Raw genomic sequence first — 21,458 nt, 5'->3', positions numbered from 1 at the left:
ATTATCTATACGCTGAGAGAAGAAAATTATTTTTTTATGAGAGAAAAATAATTTATTTAAATGAAATGAAATATGTTTCAAATAACTAATTTTCGAATAATGATTCATGTATAATTACAACAATATTACTTTACTAAGATAATTTACAATTGTACAACAAAGTATTTTAAATCATGAATAATTTAACTTGAAATTATTCAATCGTGAAAATGGATCCAAAATCAATCATTACTTTAGCTATAATGTCTTTTTAAAATTTATTTTTATCATTTCTATTAAGGTCGTCATTAAAATCGTTAAAGAGAATATTTTATTAAAATTTTTTAATAATAAAATTATTTCATAGTACTTTTTTCCAATCTTTCAAAAATAACTGTCTTCCCAATAAGAATAATCTTCAATCACACTCACATTTGTATAAATCTTTGATGTAGATATACAATAACTTATTTAAATACATAACAAATTTAATATACTTCGATATTCTTCTCTTAGAAAGACACTATGTATCATGCCGCACTTACGATATGAAAAAAAAACATTAAAATGATCTAAACATGAACTACCTGATCAATGAACTTTCTATGAATTTGTGCATTCAATATAACTATCTTTCTTGTACTCAATAGTAATTCAAGACTAATTTACCATACAATATTTGTATTATTTAAAATATTTAATCGACCATTGTATTATGAATACTATTACAAAGTTGAAAAAATAGGTGAATTTAATTGCAGTAATTAAGAACAATAATTGTTCCACTAGCGATAAAATTCATAAATTTTTTTTATAATTTTATTAATTTTTTTATATAATCATTATGAATAATTTAAAATTTTTTTTGATTATTTAATTTGTTCTAGAGGTCATTTTGATTAATTATAATTCAAAAAGCTTTACTAAGTAAGCATTTTAATTTCTTACTTAATATAATCTTTAATCTAGTCCGCATTAATTAATTAATTACTGTGCAATAATAAAAAATAGTAAGAAAATTTCGATTCCAGTGCGACAGACGAGCTTTTATTGGCTCGAAGCTCGCTACGACATGAGATTGTCATTTAAAGAATTGTCTCCATTAAAATGTTTCTTTTATTGATGAAAAACATCAAGTCTTCCCATCCAAACCATCAAGTATATATATATTTATCATTAATATAATATTCAATAAAAAAAACTTATCATTATTTCTTTTTGACGTCTTCCTCAACTGCTGCTTCATTCTGCTTCCTGAAACAGTCTCCTACAGGGAAGAAGTCCCACATTCTCTGCTGGTACATGTTCCAAACGTAAGTTTCTTGACCTGTGTATTCAGTATCGGGTTTGTTGATAAGATGCATGAGGAAAAACCTATAACAGAAACATGTTCTCTGTAACTATGTGCTATTCATTACATAAACTAGCAAGTACAATAATGAAATAAAATTGATAACTTAGTTGGGAGACAAAAATTTCATTGAAAGAATATAGAAGGTCAAACTACATGAAATATTTCAACAGATTAAGAACTTCAATTTTCACGGTATTAACCTCAGACCTCTAATGATATTACGTATCCAATAGCATCAGCTATTTTTCTGAAAAGGTTGGAACCTTTTTTCAATTAAAACTTTCCTAGATATCAAAGAAAAGAATTTTTATATTAAAAATAATATTATTTTAACTTTGTACAGGTAGTAATAATGATAAATTATTTCAAAATAATTTAATATGATAAAAAAGTCAAACTGCCAAAAAAAAGTCTCACGTTTGACATAAATTTTAATTATTACATGCATACTTTCATTTTAATTACAATATTTTTTAAAGTGAAAAGAATGATAATGATGCTTACATGGTATAAAGGTACTATTCAAGCCCTTCATTTGCTTTTTTTTTATTCAAATATTTCTTTGAGAATCAGTAATACAAGTATTCAAAGCTTGTGTTGCAGAAAAAAATTCTCTTTGCGATTGAAATTTTGACATATTCTTTCCATGCTTTAGTTGCAGAGAATAAATTTACGTTCTCCGAAGTTAAACCTCAGATTGGAGAGAAGAACCTTCTTAAGTTTTCTTAAAGCTGAGATATTACAAGTTAAAGTTCTTGGTGTCAGAATCGATTTAAATGCGAGATATACTGTCAATGGTTTAAGTTCATATTTTTTGTCTTTTTATAGACACTTATTTTATAAATTTTCTGGGCAAATATTTAAATTTCTAATAATCTAAAAGAAATATAATCATTCTAGCTCTTGAGAACTTTATTTGTACAGTAATAAAAACTATTAAAAAGTTCATCAGATTAAAGAAGTTTAATTAAAAAATTGTCATCAAAATTACGAATAGAAAAATTGAAGTATTTTTTTTTTAATTAAAAAAATGTCATTATAAACTTACATTAAATTTTTTTATGCATTTTAGAATTTAAAATGATCTCGATCGATTTAAATTTTATTGGCAGAACTAGAATTGGGCCTACTTTTGAATTCAGATCAATATTTCAATTTTTTTATTTATATCTATAAACTTTTTATGTAGGCTCAATTTGAAGGAAATGTGCTTTGAATATAAACTACAAAGTAAAGTATCTATAAGTTTCATAATAAAAATATTACTTACAGAATTTTTTTTTGCATAAGAATAATGTCAATAAAATGAAATTTTAAAAAATTTATGAAGAAAAAAAAAATTCTACCTTTAGTTTTAAAGATTAAATGGCTCATTATTTATCTTATTTATCAATTGATAACATCTATTATTCACAAGATGAACAAACTTCAAGATTTCTAGTTAGTAGTTCAAGAGTTGTTTGACCTAAGATTAGATTTTCACTTGGATTTTACGAAATAATATTGAAGACGATAATGGCAAAGTCTACAAGTATACTCAAATGTTTACTAAACATTGATCTTCGAAATTTTATGTTTTTCTTTTAAATATCCGTTGAAAATATTAATGAAAAAGAAGAGTATACATACATGTAATTTGCTAAGTTGTGTTCTTGTTGAACGTGTGTATCAAATCCGTGAGGCACAGTATCGAAGTATTCTTTCCCAAGACCACAAATGAAGCAATTACTCTCCATATTTGTTTTTACGTTCTCCAGTTGATCACGAAGCTCTCCAAAAGCATCAATGATCAAACCTAAAACAATGAAACAACAAGTTTGTTTGATCAATAAATTGTTTTGAAAAATATCAATCATTATCACTGATATTTACCTTGAATAATGGCGAGAAGAATGACAATGACGAAGAAGAAAAATGTAATATCGAATAGGATTCGCCAAAATTCGTACTCATCTCCATCAGGCTCTCCGATCTCATCTCCAATACCACCTCCTGCTCTCACTCCTTTGTATAGATGGAAAACGAAACACTAATAAATGAAAAAAAAATATTATTAATTAAAACTGCATGAATAAGTTGACTAATAAAATATTTTTAAGTAATTAAATAAATGCAACAAACCGTCATCATGTCGTGACATTTTTTATCGACTTCATCATCTTCTTCTTGAATATAAAACTTCCGGAAGAAATTGAAAGCTACGACAGTATAGATATATACAATAATAGTAAGAAGCATTACAGTTAAAACCAACTGTTTGCCATTGTGCGTTACTGATTCCAAGATGGTTTTCAAAGTTTTGAATCCAACAGCTACATCAAGGAGATGAGCAGCGAAGAAGAAATTGTTGTAATTTCCGAGGATAGAGAAGGTAAAATACCATAAGCTGTATAAGAAAGCCTGAAAACATTACTTTCTTATTATTTCTGTCGTTCTATCTTCTACTGTTCATGATATGACCATTAACATTTTTTTACCTTATCTGTGATAGTAACGCCAGCCTTCCAAATATTATACCTCCAATCAATGTTCATGATGCTAAAAATTAATAAGTTCCTTTTGAATAAATCAATCAATATTTTTTCATTATTCAAATTCAATATTATTAACCAGTATTAAATAATAATAACGCTTTATCTACGTACAAGTGAATAAGTCCTGACCCTTCTTCTTCTTGCTGACTAAATGATGTCTTTTCCATTCCCAAGAGATTACTAATGTAATCAAAGTCATAGGTTTCACTGTACTTTTGTCTTACTTTTTTCTTTACAAACTTATCCCAATAATTAACCGGAAAAGTTTTTGCAGATATAACCATTTTATCCCAATGGGCTTTGATGTCATCTTCAGAAGGAGTTTCCGCTATATATAATCCATCAAACTCCACTCTACGAGCTATTTCTTTTTCGCGTTTAAAGATAGCTAAAGGAACTTTAAGATGATAGTAAGCAACAAGCATTGCAAGTGAAACGATAGAATGAAGTGCAGCCATTAATCGCATTGCATGAGCCATATAATAATAGTCTTCAGGTACTGCAACATATTCTGGTAATTCTTCTTCGTCCTCTTCAGAACCTTCACCTTCAGCTCCACTTCCCATTATACCACCGCTACCTCCACCCGATCCAGAGCCACTTTCACCAGACATGTCTACCATCAAATCGGCCAATGCATCACCACTACCTTCCTTCGAAATATCAACTATAGACGTTACCTGAATAATCAAAATATTGAAAACATTAACGTCCTGAGTGACCTACCTAAATAATAAAATACTTACCCGATAAAATAACAACATAAAGTTGATGAAAAAGGCAAGAACCAATGCAACATATTTGAGATTGTAGAAATTTCTAGCCAGAAAAGAAACAATTCTGTGAGTGTACTCAGAAAAGTCAATACTTGATCCTGTTGATGTTTCAGCAGTGGTTTCTTGTTTTGCTTCAGCTTCTACTGCAGCCATAGCAGCTTGTTGAGCTGCTGCTGCTTCGGCAGCTGCTGCCGCTTGAGCTCTTGCCTGTTCTCCTCTGAAATCAGTAGACCAAGAAACTTAATATGCATTGTACTTCTTTCTTTGTTATTATTATTAATGCATAAATTATTATATTTACCCAAGAAGATCTGCTAAAGATACCGGTGCTTCTGCTTCACCGGACTCTGCTCGAGCTCCATCTTCGAAAGTGCCTTCTTCAGGAGTACTTTCTCCTGCCTCTTCTATACTAGATTGCGGAGTTGATGCATTCGATTCATGAGCTGCAATTTTTATTTGTCCTCCCTCTTCTTTTGTTATATCCATTCCAAATGCTTGAACCTTTTGAGAGATTAAAATCAATGTTTAAAAATAAGTAGATCAATAGAAACTGGAGATTATATTATTATTGATGACTTACTTGTAAATTAGATTCATCAGGAGTTGCTGGCAATGCAGGTAAGTGTCTTGAATGTTTTTCTTCCTCTTCCTTCACTTCAACAACAGGTTCTTCTACATGTGGACCTCTCATTAAAGTTAGTAAAAGTTTGAGGAAGTAATTAATAACAATTCCAACTCCAAACCCGGAATAATAAAATGCGTAAAATAACATTTTGAAAAAGCCAATAAATAATTCAGGAATTGACATTTGCTGCATTTCAACAATTTTGTTTTTGATATTTGTTGGCGAAAACATTGAAAAGAAGAAGTAAATTCCATCTTTAAATGCTTGAATTCCTCTTCTTATTGGATCTTTCCTTTCTTCATCATCTTCTCCCAAATAAGTATAAGAAGACTCTCGAGCCTTGCCCATTCCTCCGCTTTCTTCAACGGCCATCAATGCACTTGCATGTTGCATCTCAAAAATAGCATCTTCACAGAAATTAATAAAAGTCTCTAGCTTCTCTTTGTCTCCAGCTTCAACTACCGTACTGTAAAAGTAAGATCTCTTGGACTCTTTAATCTGTGGCTTCTCCCACTGTTCAATATTTGATTCTTTAATTTCAAAGTACACACGTTCAATCTTCCTATTTCCACCCAAGATTTCTATCCTACCAAGGAACGGTTCAAAGTAATTAAGAACAGAACCAGCCGTCTCCAAAAATCTTGCAAGTCGCGGTTCATTTGGCATGTGCTCAGATAAGTTTGTCAATAAAACTGCTAAATTAAAACCAATTTCTTTAGCTGGCTCATGGAATCGGTCCATAAAAGCGATGTAGTTTATTTTTCCATCGTGATTGGTTTCACAGCATGCCAGTAAAAATTCAATTTCCTCTCTAGAAATTGAGAAATAACAAGATACATTAGCTATTGATTAACGGATTAAAAACTGGAAGAAGATTAAAACATAATGAATTATAAAAATGAAATTTATTTTTTAAAAATTTTCCTTACGAGGTGTAACTTTTTTGCTGCTCCATTTTTTCCTTAAAGTCTTTGGGATATACCCAACCATCGTTATTAAGGTCAACTTCAAGGAAGCTCGCAGAAGATACGAGATCTTTAAGCTTCAAGAACATGTCGAAGTACTTAAGAATTAATTCAACATTACTTGCAGACTCGACCAAAGTATCTACCATCTGTTTTCCAATTGTACCATTCACAACATTTCCTGCATAATGAATAATTGATTAGAACTTATATATAAATAATTCAAATGACAAAGCACAAGAATTCATACGAAACAAATAAAAAAATAAATATATGAATCATTGCATAAATGATTATTCTATTGGATTAAAAAGTATGAATAATTATACCTTCAAGCATGGAGAGCATCATAGTAATCATATCTTTCTGTAAATTCAACAATTCTTTTAATAAGTCCACTTGACTTGAGTGTTTGGACAGCTTATCCTGCATGTGAGAAAAAAGGAAGAGAAAACCACCAACGGCATCCCATAAACGTGAGTGCGCTAGTGCTTGTTGATTCTGAGCACATGGACCTTGAATAACTTCAGTCAAGGTATTAAAAACCTGACTAGCTACTCCAATAGCTTTAAAAAAATTAGCTTTTCCAGCTGGATCAATTAGTTCTTTACTTGAGTAATGCCAATAGAAATCCATAATCGATTCTTGAAGTCTTAGTAGGTAATCTACCGTACAAATTACCACGTTCACCGTTGTTGTATTTCCCGCTTGGGTTCTTAAATAATTCTGCCAATCTGTAAGTAAAAAAAAATATTAATTGTTTATATCAAATTATGTCGTAGTTTTATTCGGATTTTTTTTATTTTTTAACGTAATTGAATTTGTAAGATATTGATTAGTATTCACAAGAATTTCTCACCTAGATTGTGACCCTCACAAGTCAATTGAATAAATCTGAATAACGCACAGGTAAACTCAGCATCATGCATATTTTTTTCACCAGCAGCACCTTCAGATCCGACCCCAAGTCCCTCAGCTTTTGTATTTCTTTCAAATGCATCAAGATCCAAAACACTACAAGAGTTCATTAATCCTGCAATTGATGTAAAAAATCCAACATCTTTCTTCTCTTTAAGATGATTTAACATTCCTCGTTGAATTTCAATATTTCCTCCACGGAGAATTGAAATTCCAAGTTGTAGTGTTTTCATCACCATTTCACTTGGTACTCCTTTGCAGGCAGAAATATGTAGTAATACCATCTCAGCTACTCCACGATTTGCTAGACGAGCTTGATGAAATAATAGCTTCTGCTTTTCCATTTCTTGTTCCTACGTTAAACCAAATATTTGAAATTAATCACCAATTTTATTAAGTTAATGTATTTAATAAATTATCAAATTCATCTTGTTTTAATCCTAAATAAATATTTATTTTATTTAGATTTTCTAATAAAGATTTGTCTGATAGATAAACTTCTGGGGAAAGATGTTGTGGTTTCAATACATGAAGAAAAATGTAAAAATCAACCAAAAATCACGAGTGGAGGATTTAAGACATTTTGTAAGACATCGTTTCCGCAGAAAATGCACACAAAGCACTTGAAAGTGCTTTAGAGCATCCTTGACAAGGGAATAGCCCATAAAAATGTCCAAGAATTACCACTTGTGATTCTGAATGGATTTCACAGACATTGTACTCGTGTAAAATACTCTCAGAGTACCTAACAAAATCTTTTTTTATTTTTATGCAGAACATTATTTAAAAAATACTAAAGATATTCCACAAGAGTTCACATAACTTTTCGTTTCGAAATCGTGTCTTGGGCATTTTTTATATCTCTTTTCTTAAGAAGATACTTAAACTTTCAAGTTAATAAAATATTATTAATTACCAATAAAATATTGAAGCTCTTACCATCAGTTTATGCATCGGTCTCTTAAGAATGCATAAAAATAATTTTAATATTAATAAATAATTAACGAATTATTATAATGACTTATTCCATAACTCTAACTAATAACTAATATATTTATTGTCAACATTATTACTAAAATAAATTGGTACAAATGGAATGATCAATAAATAATATAAAGTTTTTTGATTGAACCATTGAATTAATGTATCATAAAAATGCAAATATGATTACTTTCAAATCTAATAATGTAACGATGCAACCTGATATAGGGACTATCTACTTTAATCTAATCTTACCAATATAAGTTTATGCGTCGGCTGCTGGCCGATCAGTAAGTTTAAAAAAGAGAAGACATGCATTAATGATATTTTGCCTCTCAAACTTTCTGTACTTATTTTCAGGATAAATATATAATTTTTTTTTTCAACAAATTAAATTGTCAAACTGATTTCGGTACTTTGATCTTCATAAATATTTTAGCAATTTCTTCACTCACATGAATCGATGCACCACTCTCTTCTTCACCGCCTCCGCCTTCTTCATCTTCACCTTCTTCTTCTTCTTCTCCACAGGATTTCGAAATAATTTCAGCATAGCTCATGTATAATGGATCTTCTTGAAGTGCTCCTGAACGTTCTGTCATGGCTCCGCGGCAGAATGTTGTTACTAATTGGGTTAAAGGATCCGGTTTACCTTCTTCTTGTGTTATATCCATTTTCTTCAATTCTGCATCCTCAAATGATTGCTAAAAAAACAAATCTTTTCTTTAAAAAAATACTCCATCATTTTTTTTAACATTCATTCCTAGAATATTATAATGATAATTTATGTGAATAATCATTAAAATATTTTATTTTATAAAACTTACCGTAAGGTCTTCAATCATCACTTCTTGTCCAACATTTTCATCTTGAAGCCATAATTCATAATATGTTCTGGCAAAAATGTTTATTGCTCGATGTCTATCAAAAATAAAAAATCTCAAATTAAGACTGTCATACTTTATTTGTAGTTAATTAAATTAAACTAATATAAAAAATTCCTTACCTTCTCAATTTATATAAAGGTTCACTACGTAGGCATGCAACAGCAGCTCTTTTTCTTGCCGCACACAACACACGCTTCCATCCGTCTTTCAACGGTGGTGGTTTAGTAGCCTGTTAGTAATCATGCACACACAACTTACAATGTTACTATCAATTACATATTACTGCTTTGAAATTTATCAATATTATAATTTGATTTAAATATAGTTTAGAATTAAACAACTTTTAATAATAAACGTTATTTCTGTCATTGTTGAATTTAATTGAAATATTTTTTAGAATTGTGCGCAAATCCTGTATAATGAATGAAAACATAATTTATTCACAAACAAGTAATGAAGTAAATTAAAAAAAATCACTGCAAATAAATCGAACAAAACAAAAAGTTAGGATACCTGGGTAAGGAATGTAAGGAAGTTTGACGGAAACAAGCTATAACTGCTCGTTTCCGTTGAATTGAGACCACAGATCTGTAACTACTCTTGCTTTGCTGCTGAGGATGATCAATCTACTCGACAGAGAACATGAAAAAAATAAAAATGTGAATACAAATATATAATAATGAAAAATACTTAAACATAATGAATAATTGAAATAAATAAATGTTCAAAAGATAAAACAATCAGTGAGGAATGATCTGATACATCTAATTTGATAGAAGCATAAGAAAAGTAATAAACTATATTTACTTACCATATGTAGCCCATAAAGTACTTTAGCCATGTCAGTAATTCTTGTCACAACTTCATCAAGCTGTTGAGCCTTTACCGGTTCCATTGTATCCTTCTTTTGTCCCAATTTGGAATATAAATAATGTTGCCATGACATTTCATCAGCAGGATCAATTTTATCTGGTAATGTCAGCTGTGTCTTGGCAAACTCTGCAATATCTGCCTCGGTCATTTTTTTTAAGAAACGGTCTTTACAATGCTGGACTAATTCTTGTTCACGACCAGCAAACAAGTTTAGACCAACAGGAAGAAGACGTTTCAGACAAGCTACCATGAGTGATGCTTGCACTTCTTTGTCCTTATCTCGTTTCTTGTCACGATGTTTTTTCTTTTTCTGTAAAAAAAAAAAATAATCTTAATTTATAACAGCGTTCTTATCATTATTTTATATTACTTTCAGAATTAGATACAAACCACTTTCCCACCGCCAATAGGAGCAGAACCATCAGTAACTGTTGCTGTTCTTCTAATAGCTGTAGGCATGATGAGCACCATATTATCAATTTCATTAGCAGAAATAAAGTTTTGTTCTTCTTTGAGGAAATATTGTGACTTGGACCAAATGTTAAATATCGCAGCAACATGATTATACAAGTCTTCTGCTTCTGGTATATTATTTCTCAGCCAGTGATTTCTCTGGAGATCAACATATTTAATCAACAATGGGTAGAAAGCATAAATGTCCCGTACAAGTAATTGCCAATCTTCTTGTATCTGTGCTTCAACTTGTGAAGTATCATCGCTCGAAGATTTAATGAATCCTCGAAGCGATTCTTCTTTATGGAACATATTATCAGTCCTCTTTCTTACTCTTTCAGCAAGCGGCAAAAATGGATCTTTCAAGAGCTCCTCTGATGAGTTAATAATAATTTGCTGAGTATACGCAGCAATTCGTGTCATCCAAGGTGCATTTTCATTTCCAATATTTTTCTTAATTAATTTTAAAACATTTTTCAGCAATTGATTCATGTGATCACTTGTAACCATACTAACATAAGTTCCTTCAGTGGGATTGACGTTATCGGGACCTTGAGCCCACCAAAACGGTAGATAAGAACATAATAGAGGTAATATAACATCCACAACATGAGGTGCATCATTGTACGTTTTATCTGACTCAACAAATTGATCTACTTCTGATAAAATTGTTTCTAATGTTGGCATACTGGATTCCATTCTGGTCATTATATCTTGAGCTTCTAAGGAATGATCAGCAATTCGGTTCAAAAGTGAAAATTGATTGTGTTTGTTGAGATGAGGCTCGAGAAAGGCTACTGGAAAACAACTAGAAAATGCACCCAAGCAAGAACCTAAGTTCGGTTTATTTCTTTCTATTTCAGTTTTAAGATATTTGCGATCGTGAGTTAGAGTAGAATCAATTCCTAGTGTGTACAGAGATGCTAGCATTTTGTATGACGCCACTTGAATTTCATCAACTGAAACCAAAAAAAGCAAATATATTTATAAAAATTTTTTATGAATTATTTATGCACGGATAAGAATATTTATACTGACAAATTTTAATTCAATATTTCAGCTCAATCAACTTTAAACTAAACACTTAAAAAACCTGTGGATCTGGCATTAATCTGTTTTTGTGATTTTATATTGGAATTAATTGCAAATTATTTGATAATTTCGATTATCAATGTTAATTTTTTTATCATTACAATTAGAATAGGTATTGATGATAGAATAGTTCAAATATTTTTTCATCATCCAGATGGTTGGTATTTACATAGCTTGTTTAATAAAAAGAAAAAAAAACTTGCAAGAAATACCGTCTTCGCTGTATAAATTCAAGAAATCAAGAGTTATTTTTTATTCTTCAAATACTATCTAATCTCGCGCTATTTTATTCATGCAGCTTATAACAATGTACACATTATCAAAGTATTTATTAATACTAACTATTGTTCATTTTGTACAAAGTTGTGGGCCTTTTTATAAAGAAGTAAATCGTGATATTGATAAAAATAGTTTAATCAGATATCCATGGCTTGTTGTAATTAGAAATGTTAGAGATTCACTCTTTAGTAAGTATCGAAAATTTTAACTTTCAAATATTTTTTTAATATTTTAATTGCCTTTATGATTGTTTTAATTACACATCTACCTTCCAAAATTATTCAAGTTATTTTTTTTTAAACTTTAGGATTAAGTTATGGTTCACTTATTCATCCTAAAGTAGTTCTTACTTCTTCACTAGGACTTGTTGGGTATGATTGAATGAAAAATTATTGACATAAAATTCAGTTGTGTCAGTATTAATTAATATTTTTCATAGACATACAGAAAATGACATAGTTGTTGAAACTAATTGTGAAGAACACGGATTTCTGGCAATCTTAGAGAACTGTGTAGTAAGAAAAGTTGCAAAAATTATTCATCAAAATGATCCGGAAGATCTTCATGATATTGATATTAGTTATAATTTGTTAATTTTGGAAACTAGTTTCGATCTTACAGATAAAATAAAACCAATAAATTTAGCTAGCAATACCAAAATTTTTGTTGGAAATCATTGTTTGTATACTCGATGGATGCGAGAGTACAGTACTACTTCCAATAGTACAGGTAATTATATTATAATCAAAATTATTTCTTTCAAAAATACAACTAACTGTAAGTGATAATGATTAATAGGTTTAGTAACTGTTGCATATCCTACACCTTTCAATGACGGACAATTTGATGCTCAAAACTTGGATTTCAATCAATTAGCATTTGATAAGGATTGGCTTATTTCAAGATCATATCATTTGCCATTTGTCAATGTTACAGATAAACATTTACTAGTAAACATTCAATTAATATTTTTTGTTAATTTATTTTCATATAGTTTGTAGTTAACGGAAAAATTTCAATTTTTAGAGTTTCATCGGAAGTCCTCTAGTTTGCAAACTCAAACAACCAATTGATGATCGATACATACAAGTTGGGATAGCAGCCTTTTATTTGAAAATAAAGACGAAAAATAGTGAAATAGAAGTAAACAAAACAGGAACAATGATCAACATTATTTCTTTATACAGTGAAATCATTCAAAAAGTGAATGAAAATGTTTAATTTGTAATTTTGTTAATTATTCAATTTAATGTATATGCATAAGATATCAAAAAACCATTTTGAGATTTATGAAAAAAAAAGTAGTGAAAAGGTGAAGAAATAAAGTAAATCTTCAACTTACGTAAAAGATCACTGCCATACTCGCAAGCTGCTAAGTGATCGAACATAGCTGTTAGTGTCGGTAAAACTACACTGTTGATGTAGAAAAGTGATGTCGAAGTCTTCAAATGTGTTCCTCGTAGATGGCTATATTTCCCTTCTTGTAAGTTTAAAATAGTATGTCCCAAATCATCTGCTGTATTGTTGAAGAATGTCAACATAGATGTACGTATAAATTCCGGGCAATTTTTCACCAAAGATTTGGCATCGATTCCTTTCACTAACACTTGGAGACAACGAACAGTTATTCTCACATCAGCACCAAAAGCTGCAAGTCTTGATCGAAGTAAACTTGCTAATTTACAGAATAAAGCAGCAACCATTTCTTTTTCTTTCAATGAAGCTGCTCCAACATTGTTTGTTGCTGTGGCTACGGCGATGAAATAGTTTCGATGAGTGCTGAAATATTTTTCCATCAGTGGTAAAACTACTTTGCTGAAGAACTTGATGTCGCGAGTAGACGTTTTGAAAGAATTACGACGACTGAATGTATCAGAAGGTTTCAGAAGTTTCATGTTAATTGTAGCTTTGTCTAAATATGCGATTAATTTCTCCAAAAGTGAGTATGCAAATCGAAGTTCTACTGATGCCCCAGTTCCGCCGACTTCAGTCTCTGCTCCACCACGGTTTGGTTTATGAAGTTTGTAGCCTTGATATTGAAGGTATTTCAAGAATTCTTGAGATCGTTCTCGATCCTTACGCTTCTCTTTATCAGTCAGGAGATCGTAAGGTACTAGTTGCGGATGAATTCCTCCTCCAGTGGTAATTAATTCTTCCTTTTTCTTCTTCGCCCAAATATCATGAGCATTGTCAGCTAATCTTTCAGCCATATTCTGCATTTCTCTGCTAAGGGTCAAATTAGTCATGTCAACCGGATGAGGATTATAATTAAACGGATTCGCTGCATCAGTCTGACTTTTAGATGATCTCCGTAATGAGCTACGATTTGTTGAGGCCATATCTACTTCAGCATGCTCCACACTCCATCCAATCGCCAATAAAGCTTTTAAACTTTCTCTTACAGGTTCTTTGTAACGTTCCTTTTCATAGTCATTCAAGACACTGTAAGGCTTCAATCTTGGATGAGTTTTATTAGCATCAGACCATGATTCTCCAAAAGTCCATCCATTTTCAAGTTTTCTACTTGCCCACGCATCATGATAATGTTCAGAAAACTTTTGAACGATTTGGTTAAGATCATTATTGAGCACAACATTCGATGTATTGATAGGTTGAGGATTATAAGGACCATCTGGAGACTGAGTAGATGCGGATTTACTGCTGTACCACTCATCATCATAATTCTTTGATAAAGAATAGTCAGGTGGGAGAGCACAACCGATAGCAGTAAGACATGGTAAAGCTTTTCCGAATAACTCTGGATCGTAATCCATTTTTGACAAGGAATCGAAGATGTTACTGAATAACACCATAGTAAGGCGCTTTTCTTCATCACTCGATGCTCCGTAGGTACCTTGGCCTCCAGTTGAACCGTAATATTTAGCACAACGGTCATAATGCAGGGTTAACAGCTAAAAATTGATACAGAATCAGTTGATAAGCATATTTTTTTATTATTAAAAAAATTTTTAGAACGAATTTTGTTTCATCTAAATTTATTATTAGATAAATACTTACTCTTAAAGCAACAGTTGTGTATTCTGACAGCTTAGAAACATCTACTGTAAGCTTGCGAAGGAGTTTAAGCAGCATACTTGGCTGCATTTGGCTGTAAAAGTGATCAATAATTTGAATAAATATATTTCTGTAGTATAATTAATCTAAATTTCAATAAATCGAAAACTAATCGTTCTTACCTAGTTAGAGCGACAAGAAAATCAGAAACTGCTTCACGTTGTCCTTTGGTTAACATTCTATTTTTACTGAGACGATATACTGTATGAAGTGTAGCATCAAGAAGACTCGCATAATTATCAGCTTCATTATAAAATTTGGAGTGTTTGATCAACAAAGGAAGAATACTATTTCCAATATATCGGTTCATTGCTAAGGCCATGTCTGATTCATATCCATCATTCCTATCAAGCATTGTTGCTGCTCGGAGATCAGGAAGAAAAGCTTCTTCGAGTATTTTGAAGAATAATTCTTTTGTCTCAATTCCATATACTCGCTCCAAGAAAAGAACTACGCTTTGTTTGTGTCCAGGTATTAAACCTGAAGGAGTATCACTTTTAGGTCTTTCTTGACCAGCAGCCGGATTCAGTAGAGTGAATCGTAAAGACAGAACACCTTGGAGATCATCCAGAGGAACAAGTGATCTTAAAATAGCTCTTGCTCGTAGGGATTCATTTTTACCTGTGAATGACAATTACCATTTATCAAATTGACTGGATAAATGATTAAATTATGTATCACTGATATTTTGAGCAAGGAATTTATTGGGATTGTATTATGGGTACAAATTGAATAATAATATTTTACCTTGTTCAATAACAGATGAGTCAGGTGCGCAACGGCCCAATAAATCGACTAATGTACAATAGAAATTCAAAATAGCTGCTCCAGTATCTATATAATCTTCATCATCATCAGATTCAGGAAGTGGATGCTCGAACTGTGCGACCGAATTGCCCTCAACTTCATCATGAACCTGTTTGAATTGCTACATTGATAATCAATTAGTTGCAAGTCTACCATGCTTGGATCGGTGTATTTTGTAAAGACTCTACATACATGAGGATTGATCATTCAGGATTTGTTTACTGTTTACTATTTCCAATTAAATGTAGGGTTTATAATTTTAATTATTTACATAAGGATTTGACATTATACTCTAGGGCTAATGACATTGTTTTAATTACGAATCTACAAATTTTTGCAACCGTGCTTCGTGCATTCTCTACAATACTAGATCCTATGAAGATACGAAGATAATCTATTCTAATTCACTATACAATTTATGTGGAATTTTAATTGCACAGGGGAAAAAAAACATACAAAAATAAAATAAAGGACATTCTTACGTTTGAATTTATGAACTCAATCCTTTAACTGTGTATGATCTTGAGTAGATAATTCATCTTTTTTTTTCTCTATTAAATGATCTTACCTTTCTACGATCCGCAATACGTTCAGACATTTTATTAGCATCAATAATTGCTCGTAAGAGACCTTCTCCTTCACCACGGAGAGCTGGACCCAAACACTCTGGGCGACGAATTAGTAATCTAATTACTAAATTCGCATTTTCTTCAACACTTTCACCTAGACAAATTAAATAACAATTAAATTAGATATTTTTAATGATGTCTTTTACTAAAAAACATTTAATTTTATTTTGAATTTATTTACATACCGTTAACCCAAACGCAGAATCTTAAAAAGTCAAGATAACGCTCGCCTTCAACTGGATCCCATCCAAGATCTGGATATCCTTTTTCCACAAGTTCTGAATTCGATTGCAATCCACACCTTGAAAGATAAACTGCTATTTTTTCTAGATAATGTTCCCTCAATGCTAAAGCAAGTTCTGTATTTTCCATTAATGATGAATAAGCAACGTCCAAAGGTGTAGAACCTCTCAAAGAAGGTCTTGACAGTAAAATATTACTGTTCTCTAGTAAGAAATCAAAATGATCGAACATTGCTTTCTGGTTCTGTCTTGAAGTTCGACAGAAGTAACACAAAAATCTACAACAAGCTACAACCATTTCATGTGACGTGTCTTTCTCTTTTGCTGGCACCTCTCCTCCTTCAGCCGCTTGTGCTTGAGTTTGAGCATCAGATTGAGCTTGCGATCTTCTACCAAGGGTATTGATCATAATCGCCATGACATTCTCGTGAATCCTAAGAACTCTGATTAAATCAGGATGCTGGAAGAACGTGTGATTATTAACAAGTTTCCAAAGTCTTTCTCTAACTAATTCTTCTTCCTCTTGAGACATCTGGACAGGAAGGAGAGCTCGAATTTGACTTAATCCAATCCACATTCCAGCAACATCGTCTCTTGTCTTGCTATTTGTTACATAAGTTTTTTCTAAAGCTCTTATTAACTCCCCTACCGTGTCATATTGACGTACTAGGAGACTGAACATTTCTCGCACAAGTTTAGGTGTTTCTATTTGCGTTTCCTCTGCCCAAGAGACAATTGTTGATATTAGAACTTTTCTGAATACTTCTTCAGGTGTTTTCTTGACAGGTTCTGGTTCTGTTTTAGGTTCTTCTTCTAATTCTTTCACAGCATTAATGAAATTAAATAATCTACGAATTGCACCAGGTTTTTCAATTTCCACTGGTTCATTGGCAGCATCTGCGGCTTCTTGAAGCGCATGAAGTGACACATAAGACATTAACTCATTATGAAACTCATTCATTTTGGTAATTAATTCTTCTCCACAAGGAATATTCTCAGGATCATCATCTTCTAGATTTTTAAAGCTTAAAATAGCATTCATCTGCTCGCGAGGAGGACAACGATATTCTCGTGTTTTCTTGGCTGCTACTGCAGATGGTAAATCTGATTGTTTGATGTCGATATAACGACGAAGTTGGTCTGCTTGAAGCTCTCCCACGAAGTCGTGGCTGAAGGAGATGATTGATTCAACTCTGTGACGAAGTTGAATATCACAAAGATGATGAAGAAGATAACACATTTGAAGTTTAGCTCCTTCAGCCATTTTCATGTGGAGCAAACCTTTTCTGTGTTCATCTTTGCCTTCTAAAATTAGATAGAAAATTCCAGTTAATAGTTTACAGTTTCTATTGATTAGTTATCTAATAAGAATTTAAAAAAAAAAAAAAATGACCATACCTTTATCAAACGTTGCATCCCAGGTTTCAGGATTGATCATAATCAGAAGCTTTTCAATATCTTCATTCCTCAGCATTCCAACAAGAAGAAGTCTATCAACTAGTTTAATTAAAGGTCTGAAAAAATTAGATTATCAATCAGTATTTATATTATTTTTATTTTAAATGAAAAAATAGACATGAGTCTTTAACGTTGTTTAGAAGAATGTTTTAGTGAAAAAAAAAAAAAAAATTAAAATACATACAAAAATAAATTTTCATTACTGCCACCAATTGGATCTCTATTGTGAACTTGATTGACTTCTACTGCTTCATTAAGTGCCATCATGACATAATCTCGAACAATATCCAGGGGGAAGAATGGGCTGTAGAGGTTTCTTATATTCTCAATATTTTGATTTTCACTGCAAGAAAAATGCCTTGATGCCATCTTATTAGTAAAGGGGTTTCTACTACACAGAGGATTATATATTTACCTGATTTCAGTCATTTTCATCTGTGGCCGAACGGATTCTGTTTCTAAGTATCGTAAACTATGCCTCATTTCTGGATTTTCATAAAGATCCTTCAGTTCTTGACCTACAAAATTTTATTATATATATATTAATAAGAAATTTATAAATAAATATAATCGCAAAGTTATCATTTTTGTATTTTTAATTAAAACATTACCTAAGGGTATAATGTATTCATTTTTACAGACTTCCATTGTTGTCGCGTGAGACTCAAGATGCAGAGCAATTAAAAGATCATAAAATCCTTGACGAAGAGGTCCTGACATATATTCTGCTCGAATAGCGTAAAGCAGTTGTTTTTGATCGACATGGAGACAAAGGGCATGGGCTGCTCGATAGTTCGATTGATAACATAAAGCAGCATACAGCGTTAATGTATGCGCATGAAAACTGTAAGAAAATATAATTTATCTTCTGTTGAGTAAAAAATTCATTTTTAATTTCTTTATAAAAAAGTTTTTATATTTTTTTACGTCTTTATACTTTTATAAAGTATGTTCTTAATAGAATATACTTCATTCACAAGCAGTAAATTATTTGTTGAACTTAATCCAATTTTTTTTGTCCTCGATGGAAATAATTTAATATTTTTTAACTTCGACATAATAATGAATAAATTGAATAAAAGTACTTAAACGAACTTTCAAACAATAATTTACCTTAAAAGCTTGTCCATTTCAATCAACTCCAAAATATCAATACATCTATCTTCTTCGGGAATATGGAGAGCAAGCATTGAAATCGCATCTTCACAAAGCATAGACCATCCTCTAATATCTGACAATTTCAATGCATGAACTTGGAGAGACTGATTAGGAACTCGTGCCCATTGATGTGGCTTTAAACATTGAACTTTCAATCTGGGTGGGAATTGTGGAATTACGTGACGTTCTGAATTCTGTAGAACTGCAGCTGATAGTGGGAGGGTATTGGAAGTTCTTCCAAGTTCAATCTGTAGGATTTCCTTGCTTGTGGCTTCAACGAAAATTGCTGGGAAGAGTTTGGTATCTGGTTCCATCCTGAACTTATGACTTGTTTCCTTGCCTTCGCAGGTAAAAGAAACCATTCCTGTTGATGTATCGACGAAACAACCGACGAACATTCCTTGAGATGCTCCTTTTCCTGAAGCATCTTGTGTTACTTCGTTGTAAAGTTCATCTGCTCGAACCATATAACAGCTTTGCCGGTCTACCCTATTTAATTTATTAAAATAATTTCATGATAGAATTCTATTGATCATTATAAAATAAATATTGCGTACTTACTGATCTACAGGTCGCTCATAATCATCAACAATCACCACTGAAGCTTTCCTCACTCGTGAAAGGTTGAAATCCTTTGTGTGAAGATGATATTGTGATGTAACCCATCCAATATAAACGTGAGTAGGATCTTGACCAGGAAATATTCGAACTCCGTAAAAATATTCATTCATAAGTTTCAAACATTCCGGATCGTAAATTTCATTTCCAATAGATTCCACTCCAGTTCCTGTTAAATTCACTGACATGGCTTTTGGAGCATTTCGCTCTGGTATTTGCGGTGGAACTACTTTTAGATCCGTCTGTTTCAATAAAAATATCATCATTATTATTATTTGAATTAAATATTTACCAAGTAAACAGAGATTATTGAAAGAGAAAACATTAGCATAAACTTACAGTTGATACTCGGATTTGTGGAGATTTCGATAGCTGGCTGACTGATACGCCTCTTTTGGACATATCTAGAGGGGGTTCTGGAGTCCTCGATTTTGCATCTGGAGATTTAGCTTTTCGAGAGAAGAACCTGTAAAAAAAGATTTTTTAAGTAAAATGATATACAAAGATTTATGAAAAGCTTTCAAAACTTAAACGACACTATTAAAACAATAAATAATAAAATATAATAATCATAATAAGCACCGTCATTCAATAACAAAAATATTCTGATAACATTCAGGTTAAAAAAGTCACTTACGAAGCCTTTTCCGTGCCTTCGTTTTGCCCACTAATAATATAATTACATTGTTAAATAATTGTTGCTTTATTTATAAATGTTAATAATTATATTTAATATATACTAATTTAAATTATGACTAAATTATTTATAACATTGATAACTAACCGGAATGGCGACCTTCCTCGCTTTAATTTTTTGTCGTCTTTAAGATCTCCATTCATTTCATCATAACCATTCATAATTTCTGTATCGTTGATATTATTTAAAGTCCTAGACTCATAAAGCGAATTCTTTCGAGGTGGCCTTGAAGGTTTATTTCTTTGTGGAATAGGGGATTCTTTCATCATTTCTGCTTCTTCAACAGCATCTTCTGAATAATTTCTTTGTAAACCTATTAGATAAATTTAATAAAATCAATGACTTGACAGTAACTTGTTTATTTTTTATAATAGTTTTTATTTATGTAATTATACCTTTAATGTCACTCATGCTGAATCCAGATTTCATAATTTGTTCCATATGAGCTGATGGAGCAGCGGCTTGCATCTGTTCATGCTGTTCAGCTAATAAATGCTCTTGACGAATTTTAATTTCATGCAATCGTTGCTTCTTTTCGGCTTCAGTGATAAATGTTGACTGGCAAATAACTGGCAATGATAATCTTAAGAATTCCCAATTGGCTTTTTCCATAGTTTCAAAAGTATTATGCGAAATTTTAAGACATGGAGGACTATCAGAACCAGCTGGAATTCTTGCCACGTCTATTCTTGTGTCAACCATGTCATCAGTATTTTCGAATATTGGCTGATCTTTAGTGAACCAAAATGTCATTGGTCGATTCATATTGCTAAAAATAAATAAATAAATAATGATTAAATAATTATTCTATTATTTAAAATGCACTTTTTAATAATACTTACACGCAGAAAGGTTCATATCCTTCTTGAAGACCACAAGTAGTAAAGTATCGAAGAGTGTTGACATCCTGCCCAAAAGTAAGTTTTGCCTTTTGACCTACACCAAGAGTAAAAGCAGGAACAAAAGAATCTCCTTGAACATCTGCAAAGGAAGTTTCTCCACCCAAAGCATCCATAAGTAGTTCTCCGTTAAGAGAAAAGCCTAATTACAGATAAATA

The 21,458-nt window shown here is 31.5% G+C and overlaps 1 protein-coding gene across 9 annotated transcripts in view; it reads right to left on the bottom strand.

The window, feature by feature from the left end:
- Window positions 1-79: 79 nt before the first annotated feature.
- Window positions 80-21,458, bottom strand: part of RyR (Ryanodine receptor) — a 41,546-nt gene continuing 20,167 nt past the window's right edge. For 2 of the 9 annotated variants that reach the window (XM_035082026.1, XM_035082025.1), the window contains 34 exons: window positions 21,243-21,441; window positions 20,796-21,169; window positions 20,488-20,713; window positions 20,341-20,370; window positions 20,043-20,169; window positions 19,647-19,945; window positions 19,041-19,574; window positions 18,539-18,771; window positions 18,343-18,445; window positions 18,112-18,270; window positions 17,868-17,983; window positions 16,413-17,774; window positions 16,167-16,321; window positions 15,539-15,707; window positions 14,914-15,412; window positions 14,735-14,825; window positions 13,059-14,628; window positions 10,283-11,304; window positions 9,831-10,202; window positions 9,533-9,645; window positions 8,960-9,053; window positions 8,588-8,836; window positions 7,093-7,504; window positions 6,563-6,967; window positions 6,198-6,414; window positions 5,224-6,079; window positions 4,945-5,144; window positions 4,614-4,860; window positions 3,979-4,547; window positions 3,811-3,871; window positions 3,455-3,733; window positions 3,206-3,362; window positions 2,963-3,128; window positions 81-1,353 (listed from right to left, as the gene is read on the bottom strand). In XM_035082026.1, coding sequence (XP_034937917.1) covers window positions 1,188-1,353; window positions 2,963-3,128; window positions 3,206-3,362; window positions 3,455-3,733; window positions 3,811-3,871; window positions 3,979-4,547; window positions 4,614-4,860; window positions 4,945-5,144; window positions 5,224-6,079; window positions 6,198-6,414; window positions 6,563-6,967; window positions 7,093-7,504; window positions 8,588-8,836; window positions 8,960-9,053; window positions 9,533-9,645; window positions 9,831-10,202; window positions 10,283-11,304; window positions 13,059-14,628; window positions 14,735-14,825; window positions 14,914-15,412; window positions 15,539-15,707; window positions 16,167-16,321; window positions 16,413-17,774; window positions 17,868-17,983; window positions 18,112-18,270; window positions 18,343-18,445; window positions 18,539-18,771; window positions 19,041-19,574; window positions 19,647-19,945; window positions 20,043-20,169; window positions 20,341-20,370; window positions 20,488-20,713; window positions 20,796-21,169; window positions 21,243-21,441 — 11,831 coding nt within the window. In that variant the 3' untranslated portion in view covers window positions 81-1,187. Of the gene's footprint in view, window positions 1,354-2,962; window positions 3,129-3,205; window positions 3,363-3,454; window positions 3,734-3,810; window positions 3,890-3,978; window positions 4,548-4,613; window positions 4,861-4,944; window positions 5,145-5,223; window positions 6,080-6,197; window positions 6,415-6,562; window positions 6,968-7,092; window positions 7,505-8,090; window positions 8,112-8,387; window positions 8,409-8,587; window positions 8,837-8,959; window positions 9,054-9,532; window positions 9,646-9,830; window positions 10,203-10,282; window positions 11,305-13,058; window positions 14,629-14,734; window positions 14,826-14,913; window positions 15,413-15,538; window positions 15,720-16,166; window positions 16,322-16,412; window positions 17,775-17,867; window positions 17,984-18,111; window positions 18,286-18,342; window positions 18,446-18,538; window positions 18,772-19,040; window positions 19,575-19,646; window positions 19,946-20,042; window positions 20,170-20,340; window positions 20,371-20,487; window positions 20,714-20,795; window positions 21,170-21,242; window positions 21,442-21,458 lie in introns of all 9 variants that reach the window. The other 7 variants (XM_035082021.1, XM_035082018.1, XM_035082019.1 and 4 more) reach the window with 7 other exon arrangements.

This window comes from Chelonus insularis, unplaced genomic scaffold (genome assembly GCF_013357705.1).
Source record: "Chelonus insularis isolate UGA/USDA-ARS -01 unplaced genomic scaffold, ASM1335770v1 contig_334_pilon, whole genome shotgun sequence".
NCBI classification, from domain to species: Eukaryota; Metazoa; Arthropoda; class Insecta; order Hymenoptera; family Braconidae; genus Chelonus; species Chelonus insularis.
This window is presented reverse-complemented; position numbering and strand designations above follow the sequence as displayed.